Source organism: Frankliniella occidentalis, unplaced genomic scaffold (assembly GCF_000697945.3).
Source record: "Frankliniella occidentalis isolate FOCC.00 unplaced genomic scaffold, Focc_3.1 Scaffold566, whole genome shotgun sequence".
Classification (NCBI taxonomy): Eukaryota; Metazoa; Arthropoda; class Insecta; order Thysanoptera; family Thripidae; genus Frankliniella; species Frankliniella occidentalis.
The window spans coordinates 26,471-36,350 of record NW_026267682.1 but is presented as its reverse complement, the minus strand read 5'-3'; the positions used below and the strand labels follow the sequence as shown (position 1 = coordinate 36,350).

Below are 9,880 nucleotides of genomic sequence, written 5' to 3'. Positions count from 1 at the left end.
ACCCAAAAGCGTACTCGAGTCGCTCTCAGAGCGAATATGACGACCCAAATGTGTACTCACGTCGCTCAAGAGCGACCCCGAGCGACCCGATGACAAACCGAGGGCAGTCCTCCACGCGGGCAGTGACGAACCCTGACGACCCATTGGCGTCCCTTGCGCGACCCTCCGCGCACCGATAGCAAACTAAAAGCAACCTTAAAGTGAACAATTATTTTGGCTCGGGCTAGATAGGGAGGGACAATTTTTGTAACTAGGTTAGATGTTTCTTTAACCACATCTTCAACAGATACAAATTTTTATGTACAGAGGTACAAAGTGTAACTAGGCTAGGTACAAATGCTGTATTTTGTATTTAACGTAGTTCATCTGGGTTTAGATATCCTCAAAGACACATCTAGCCTACACTGTAAATCTGGGGTGTCCAACAACTGTTCGACAAAAGGTGCCCGACGCTAAAACCTGTGCAACTTTAGCCGCACAGCTGCTGGACACCTTTTGGTTTAACACCATTTTCCCTGCAAAAGGGTCTATGCCAAGCCTAGGTAGGGTGTCTTGTTGTTGGACACCTCCTGGTTCGGCCCATCTACAGGGAAAGGGCGCCAAACTACAAGGCGTCCAGCAGCTGTGCGACTTAAGTTGCACAGGTTTTAGCGTCGGGTACCTTTTGTCGCACAGTTGTTGGACACCCCGGATTTACAGTCTAGGGACAAAATTGTCCCTCACTATTTATAAATAGTGTGCGATCGACGTGCGTCATCTCGCAGTTTCAGTAGAAGCAATGTGGTGTGCAGGTAACATACAATAACGGAAGAGATTATTGTGTTAAGTTCACACTTCTATATTTGTACTATGGCAAGTTCTCCCCCTCCATGTGTGGTAGGTCGTTCCATTCTGGAGGGCCAGGTGTTCGATCATTCCGGAACACAATTAAAATGAAAATATAGTCAATCCTAAGGATGATAGTTGGTGTCCGGGGTTTTTGCGACCCCCGGTACCATACGCACCTTGCGGTCAAAGTTTGACGTCACTTTCGGCGGGTACTGGATTCCATCATTTAGGCCCCGCTGTAGCGTATGGCAGCCACCTACGACCGCGGTCGGTTGAGTGGTGACTATCTAGGGTTTGTACTTCTCATCGGCCATGGAGCCGACCGAGCGCCCAACCCCCTTCAGAAGGTAGGGCGTAAGTACTCGGAATTTAGGTACCTCGATCTATTACGAGTACCGGTCAATATTTAGCATTTGCGCCGGAATGTAGCTTGGACCCATAGCCATCGAATCGCGCTTCGACCGTCCATACCATTTTATTGTGTCCCTTTATTGCGACCAAAAATATTAAACGTACTCGTGTTAGAGTGAAGTACCTGGATTCCGAGTTCTTACGCCCTACGTCCTGAAGGGAGTGGGGGGCGCGGTCGCGACCACGGTCGATGAGAGGTACATACCCTAGGTAGTCTCCGCTGAAACGGGCGCGGTCGTAGGTGGCGGCGTCTCGCCGCAGAGCGGCTTAAAACATGACACCAGCGGTACCCGCCGAAAGCAATGGGAATCTTTGAAGCCCGAGCCGCGTCAGGTTCCTGCGGGTCGTAAAACCCTCGGACAACGACTATTATCCTTAGAATTGACTTTATTTTCATTTAAAATGCGTTCCAGAATTCCTTTTTTTTTTTTTTGGGGGGGGGGGGGGGAAACAGCCTAGTGTGTGTACTAAAAAACAGTATTCGGTTTGCAGCGTAGCCCATTGTTATGTACGTCACAGCCATAGCCAACAAATGTAACTTAAGTTACCTGCAGTCGCGTTGTCGACTATACGGAGATCGTAGTTGCCGTCCAAGCCTGTTCTGTACTTGTTCCGGGAGCCGTTGTCCCACAGCACGCTGACCGTGCTGCCCATACACTTTTCCACTGTGCCCAGGAACCCAGCTCCACCGTCCTGATCGCCCCATTTCCAATCAGGACCACGAACCACCCGGAGGCCACGAACAGATGTGTCTCCGAGGAGGACTGCGAAAACACAGTAAGTTTGGCCATAAGTGAGAGTCAGTTGCCGGATTTTTCTGGTCGGTGTTTCTTCTAGCAGTATTTTCGATGCTGATCACGATAATGGCGGTACCGCAGTCCCCGATCGGTCTGCGATGGCGGGAACCCAGCGTCCACTGGACCAAGGTAGTACAGTAGGTAGTGTCACTAGCCATGCCGAGCTCCTATTGGCCAGCCGTCTGTGACGTCATCGTTTGTCTTGACGCGCACCGTTTTAAATTAGACTGAAGCAGCAGGGCTGTCAGATAATGATGAGGTACAGACATGCAAAACTAATGTCTGAAAATACTATGAAGCAAACTCATAAACATACAAGAATTAACAGCACAAGCAACAAGTAGTGAGTGGGGCGAAACATTATCGGTAGTCGTATGATTTCGGTTGGCTCTGATTAGATGTGCACTGGTTCTCCACATTCTCTGTGAAACTTAGCGATCGTGGCGTGTCGTATGACTAAAAGTAATAGAAATGTCAGCATAACCTCAGGTGAGGAAACTTACACAAATCTATGTTTATTTTGATTGCTTCCTTGAGTGTCCATCTTTTTTTATTTCAAGTGGCTTATCTTTTGTTAATAGATTAATTTCTATACTTATTGTCATGGCATTGATTATTTTAGTGTGCTGGTGCTGCAGCTGCATATCTGACTTTTATTTACTTTTTTTCCTAGTCCCAGTATTTTACTTCAAACTGCTCGCAGCTGCTGCAAACAAAAGTCCATTTCAGCTGACGACATGAAAATGCTCAACCCTGAGGCATATGGCTCATGACACTGCTGTAAAAGTGAGTGTGTTGCATATAGTAAACAGTTCACTAGTAATGCTTATCTGCAAAATATTCAACCACTGCAATGAAGCTGATGTTGGATTATTTAGGTAAGAACATGATCGGACATAACTTATTGTGGGAATGAATTCCTCGACAAGCCCTAGAAATATAAGTTTGTTATACACATTACATTCTAGGTAAGGCATCTATGATTCTACAGTAAAGAGCACAGTGAAAATTAATTCTAAATTCACATTTAAATTTTCAGTGGTATTAGTGAAATCAAAGTCAGGGAACAAAATTAGATGATCGTAAGTTTCTGTAGGCTCAGCCATAGTTGATATATATGAAATCATGAAAAAACAGAAGGCATTTTTACTCTTATAAAATTTGGAAAGTAATAATAATAATAGTGTAAACGAGATCACATCATCAGATTTGTTTTTATAAAAAAAAATTGTTTCCTTGTATTTGGCTTGCAACTCAACCTAATTAGATGAACATGATTGTTAGATTTGAAACTTGATTATAATCACAGTAAATTAATTTCTCCTTCATTATTTAAGTTCTATATCACACACAATTTTTCAGTATAAATACTACCTACCTAACTTATTATACTTTTTGGCCTTTTTTCTTTGTGCTGGGTCATCACTAGTAATAGGTTTTTTCCTTTTACGGCATGCAGCTTCTGTCCTATCAGCTACTTTTCTTCTCTTCTTCTCTTCTTTGGCAGCCGAGAGTAAGTATTATTTTTTTTAAGTTTTTGTCTTCTTTTCTTTTTCTCTTCCTCCTTTGCAGCTTTCTCTTCAGCCCTCTTCTTCTGATTATCTTCTTTCTTTTTCTGTTTCTCTGCTGCCTTGGCTGCCTTCTGTTCAGCCTTTTTCAGCTTTTCCTCTTCCTGTAATTTCTTTTTTTCTTCCTCTCTTGTAATTTTCTCCTCTTCCCTCGTCTTCTTTTCTATTTATTTCAGTCTTTTTTCTTCTTCCTTTTCTATTTCTTCCAGTCTTTTTTCTTCTTCCTTTTCTATTTCTTTCTGTCTTTTTTCTTCTTCCTTTGCTATTCATTCTTGTTCTTCCGTATAACTAGCATAGGCATTCAAATATTTTACTCTAATTCTGGTCCTTTGTAAAACATCTGATTAATTTTTCAGGCACACCTGAAACTTGCTGGAGTACAAGATTAACGCAACTTTTGACAACATTGGGGCCTTTAAATATGGACTGGTGTCCATTGAATGTCTGGAATTGTTTTTCGATGGAGTGGGCTTGTTGCAGCCACTCAGGGGTTGGCTCCATTAGTCTTCAAAAGATAGTTGCTGCACCCAAGAAGGAAGCTGGCTAATACTTTATTTACCCTCTCTTGTAGGATGCCCAAAGTATGAGTACTCCTTCTTGAACTTGTAGGCTACCCAACCTGCCAAAAACTCTATACCATCTAATTTCATTTCTTCTTGCAGATCAGAATAATTTGGTGGTGGTGGCATATCATTATTATTATTATCTTCAACAGCACAGTCAACTTCGAAATCAACATATTTCTCAAGACAGTCGTTTCCTTCTGAAGGTTCATCTGGCTCTGGTGGCTCATCTATAAGAGCTTCTTCTAAAATAGTAAGAGCTGAGGCAGTTAGGAACTGATGACCATCTGATTTACTTTGCTCCAGAGCGTTTCCTTTTTTATTTGCTTGAACTGCAGCAGAATTCTTCCCTGAAATGATCATCCTCACCCTCCACAGAGCTTCCAAATGGGGGTGAATTATCATGAAGGCTCCCTCTAGTTTGGATTTGGCAAAAAAGAAATTCAAGTAAATCTTGATTTAGTTTGTGGGCAAGAATAATTTTTTTCCCAAAACTAAGCTCCAATTCAATACGAAGCATTTGTAAAGATTTGATAGAAATCATTATTGCCTTTTGAAACACTTGTAAGAATGTTTTCTCTCCACAGCACATAGTAGAAATTAAACAGTACATGTCATCAAGACATTTTTCCTGTTTAACTAGATGTGTTCCATAAGCTGATTTTAGAGGTGTTGAATACAAAATGTAGCCATAAAACACATCAAACCAGCCACTTATAGTTCCAATCACTTTTGAAAGACGGAGAGCTACTTCAGGATCATTACCTGGTAAGTACCGTTGGAGGGCCACCTCAGTGCTGTGTGAAATTAATTCAGCCGCCAAGGGAATGACTGAGGTGATGTTTTTTCACACTTGATGTGAGCTTCGGTAAGTTTATAGCACGAGGTTACCTCCAATGGACATTGAGAGGATGCCACCAATGCAATCAAAGCTTCCAATGCTTCCATCATTTAAAACAAAACCAGTGTCCAGTAACCAATTTCTTGTTAATTTAAGGCAATGTGGAGCATCGGCAAAGAAAAATACTTTGACATTGGGGTCTACGGGATGTGGTATCCATGTTTCCTCATGTGAAATACCTAGGTCTCTACACTGTAAATCCGGGGTGTCCAGCAAGTAGGCGACAAAGTCGCCTGACCCGCAAAACTAGGCGACTTATGTCGCCTATCTGCGAGACACCTTCTGGTCTTCCAGGGAATTGCATGGGCACAATGGGTGGAATGCCTATGGACTCATACAATGCAATTGCCCGGAAGATTAGGAAGTGTGCAGCAGATAGGCGACATAAGTCGCCTAGTTTTGCGGGTCAGGCGACTTTGTCGCCAACCTGCTGGACACCCCGGATTTACAGTGTAGGTAGACCTTGGTTACCACCCCCCATGTCAGAGGAAGCAGCATGAACAACATAACCATCCTCATCCATTTTTTATAATTATATCCATTAAAATTTCGGGTGTCACTTCTGATCAACATCTACGTAAATAGGAACTTTCCACCTTCCAAACACTCCTCACACCATGGCTACTTGCATCTGAGTGTGAGGACCAACAATTTTATCATGTTTTTGATCAAACTCAAACTGTTTCCTTGTTTTCATTTCATCAAAGGTGATGACAGCAACCCTTTCGGCCTCTTCAAATGAGGGAGCGGTACATTTCATAACATTTAGCACACAGTTGAGGTTCCCACATTGAATATCTAATTTCGATGCCCACCTGCGTAACTTTGATAGAGAAGGTAAAGGAATAAGCATAACTTTTGTGACAAATTTATACGCCCTTTCCCCCTTGTATCTCAAAGTAAAAGCAGTTTGTAGTTCTTCATTAGACCAATGCACATATTTTTTATGACCGCAGATTATTTCAATTTGATTTTTTGTTAAAATGCCATGCAATGCTTATTTTAATTATTTTAATTTTTTCTGTTTCACTAATATTCGTGGGACAATTTTTGTACATTTCAAATGCAGCTTTTATGTACAGCTTGTCAGAAGAGAGCCTTTTAATGCTTTCATTGGCATCTTCAAGTAGTTTCTTCATCGTTTTCTTCCGATTTTCTAAGTCTTGAATTGTTTCTGCGCTTCTCTTCCGTGGGTCTGCAAATTCAGATGCCAAGCGCTCTATCTCCTGTTCTGGACTACTTGTGACACTGGGAATTTCTTTCTCAAGTACAGTAGGATCAATGGAAGATTCATTTGGTAAATTGCAGTGCTGCTCAGGAAAGGTGAAAGGTAATTTGTTCATTTCTGTCACTGTCCAATTTCCTAACTCAAGGGAGGGTACTGCAGTTTCTTTAAAAAAATCTTTCAGGGAGATTTAAAAGCTCATGTCTTAAATCTATTTTATAACCATTTGAGTCATATTGGTTTGAGCACAGAATGAGAGATTTTGGTGGTACAGTGGACTCTCGATAACTGTCGCCGCGAGGGTTATCGAGGGTACTGTGCGTTCGCTGCTGCCGTGCTCCGCTCGCCCCACTCCTCCAGCAGGCGACTCGGGCGAGCCGCCGGAGCCGGCAGTCAGTCCGCGTGGAACGCGCTATTTTTCTATAGCTATCCCTCTCGCACGCGACAGTTATCGAGGCGACAGTTATCGAGAGTCCACTGTATCCACATTGATGGCTGGCCACATTTTTCTGCCCATATCAATCTAACTGCTGGCCCAGCAGTGTGGAAAACAACCCCATCTGGCTTGTTGTTTGATTTGTTTCTACAGCTACTGACTGCACAAGTTCAGCCCGTCATTTCCTAAACAAATACTGAAATAAATGTAAGGTACTGTACATAATACAACTTTCTACTTTCATTCCAATCCTTCACCTTTAAGAACACAATCAGAGCTCAATACCCAGCACTTTGTCTCATCCAACATCGCATTTAAACCATTTTATTCACTGTGTGGTATGTGTGCAGTGCACAATTACACCCTACATCAAAAGTATCACTTTCTATTTAGAGTGAAAGATTAGATTAAACGTCTTAAATCAAGTGAAATTGCAACTGTAGTCCATTCGTCTAATGTCCTACTAATGTCATCACGCTAAAAAGTCGTTACAATTGTTTTCAAACACTATCGAGTTTGCATACTAACTCTGAAAGCAACTCGCGATAACAATCTTATGGTTGACGTTGACGTATTTGCGATTCATTTTCACAATTTTCGAACTCACCTAGATTTTATGTGCAGAACTAGTGAAAATCATACTATAACCGTTATTTTTTGGCCTACGGAGTCCGGCCCAGCTTGCATCGGTGCGCGGCGGGACAAACAGTGACGTCATAGACGGCCGGCCAATAGGAGCAAGGGATGGCTAGTGACACTACCTACTGACTACCTTGCCACTGGACCACGTGACATGCTGTGCTCTAAGTAAAATACTTAATTTCTTCAGAAGTCATATGGACCCCGAAAATCGGGTTTAGAAGTTATATCTTCACAATCGCCTACGTGACATTCAAATTAATTCAATTTTGGCGCGCGCGGTTGGCACCCTCCTAAGAAGTTGTCCCATCGGTGACCCTCTGATACTCAAACATATTTTCATGACCAAAGGAGCTATTTTCCCCCTGTATGTCCGCGCGCCGCTGGCAGGCAGACAAAAAATCTGGGCCCAAGTGCGCGGCCCAATGCCCAGGGGCCATCCATAAAGTTCGTCCGGGGTCAGGGGGGGGGGGGATGCTAATAATTTTAACTAGACAAAACTAGTGAAAATATCGAGGGGGCCGCCATTCCTGAAATCATGTGTACGCCCTCCCTGAAATCCTCCCGAAATCATTTGAAATCCACCTGCAATCATGAAATCATGCGTAATCTGCCAGCAAATTTTAGTCTGAAATCCTTAGGTCATGTAAAAACCGCCGGAATCACGTAAAATCCGCCGGAATCTTGTGAAATCCGCCGAAATCCGGTAAATTCCGCTGAAATCATCTGTAATCCTTCAAATCAGACATAATCTGCCGGCAGGTTTTAGCGTAAAATCTTCTAAAATTATATGCGAAATCCGTGAAATCATGTGAAATCACGCAATCTTTGCAATCATGTGTACATCCAAAGAGAGAGTGGTGGCCCCCTCGGAAAATATATAAAAGGTGTGCTGTTCGATTAATTCACAGTACTGGAACTGTTCCCGGAAATTATAATTCGCCTCTCAAAAACAAATTTCTTATCACCACATAAAGTAACGGATATTGTTAATTTGTGGAAGCGCAGGTAATAGGTATGTGCGTTCGTAAAGGGGGGGGGGGGCGAAAAACACGTACTTTATGGATGTTCCCCTATGGATTCGCCTACCATTAGTTTCTTCTTGCTTTCCAACGTCTAACGTCGCTCTTCTCGGTCCCGCCGGTGCGGCTCTACGCTCTACCCTCCGATCCCAGTGCGGTGCCTGCGGTGCGGTCCCTGCGGTGCGGTCCCTGTCCGGGTCCAGTGAAACCGGATCCGCACCGCACCGCAACCGACCGCAACCCGGGACCGCACCTCAAACGTCCAGTCCCGAGGTGCGGGTCGAAAATGGGACCGCATTACAGTTCTGTTTGGGCGTGGGGCTCTACCGAGGGCTCTACTTCCAGGGCCATATGGCAGAGCGCTGTCAAAGTCAAGCAAATATTTCATTCACACCATTTTCTAAATATGAAGGGATACGGAAAACACCTCTGTACAGTATAGTCTTAAACTGTTATCATCTGCTTTCACGATTGACCCTTGATTATGCTTTTACTGAAACTAGCCCCTTCAACCGCAAATTTTACTTAATACTTAACAAAGCAGGCGTGCCCTTTCAACGAACGAGATTGCCAGCCTCACTTCATTAGGCCGGCAACTTCGGCCAACAATACCGCAAAATAGCGTGACGCATGTTGTGCACGCGCAGTCCCCCACTGAATAACGAAAGATGAGGTGTTTTGGGGAGCGTGCTGCACATAAAGAAAAGGGTATTCGGTTAAGGCGGTGTTCTTACTTTCCAGCAGCGCCCTGGCGATGTCCTCCATGTCGGGACCCTGCTGTGTCGGCGTCTGTCTGCTGCGCTCGCTGTCTGGTTACTGCGCAATCTTATCGGTCGCCTGCATGGGCAGTAGCTGGCATCCTTGCTGGGGAATACCCGTACGGGGTAGGGGTATTCTACACAGTAAAAACACGGGGCACTTAAAGAGACAGCTCCCTGGACCAGGCCGCAAAGCTTACCGTTAACGGGGGCAATATGAGTGATTCTGCCAAAATTGCACGGGTCCGTGTCCGCGAAAATGTTTCTCGTTTATCTCAAATATACATTGTTCGGCAAGCTTCGCCGAGGTGATTTTACATCGTCAGATGATTACTTAAGCCTTATTTTGACTATTTTAATCAACAAAAGTTACGGAGCATAATAAAGGAGCAATAATTAGCTAATCCCACTTTGTCCCCGTTCGTCACACCCTAACCTTATTTCAGCGTTTCCTTGGATACCAAATGATACCACGCCCGCGTAAAAATCTAAGGCTTGTTTTGGACCCATTCTCGTCGTTTTCCACTAGTCTGATAACGACCAGCATAGTACGAATATACGACGAAGTATCGAGGTATTCCGTCGTATTTCCGTTCCTTTGCCGCCGCACCAGGGTCGTTTAACTGGTAAAATTCCCGACGAGAATGCGACGAGAAAACGACGACCCATGCGGCGCCGGCGCCGCCGGGCACCGCCGTATACTCGTCGTTTATTCGTCGTATTTTGGTAGCG

At 43.9% G+C, this 9,880-nt stretch overlaps 1 protein-coding gene across 6 annotated transcripts in view; it reads right to left on the bottom strand.

Annotated features, from left to right (window-relative positions):
* The window catches only part of LOC113214724 (uncharacterized), a 58,570-nt gene extending 49,288 nt beyond the window's left edge, over positions 1-9,282 (bottom strand). For 3 of the 6 annotated variants that reach the window (XM_052275299.1, XM_052275300.1, XM_052275302.1), the window contains exons 1-2: positions 9,125-9,281; positions 1,788-2,003 (exon numbers count right to left, since the gene is read on the bottom strand). In XM_052275299.1, coding sequence (XP_052131259.1) covers positions 1,788-2,003; positions 9,125-9,155 — 247 coding nt within the window. In that variant the 5' untranslated portion in view covers positions 9,156-9,281. Of the gene's footprint in view, positions 1-1,787; positions 2,004-9,124 lie in introns of those variants that run through there. The other 3 variants (XR_008012167.1, XM_052275303.1, XM_052275304.1) reach the window with 2 other exon arrangements.
* Positions 9,283-9,880: the final 598 nt, after the last annotated feature.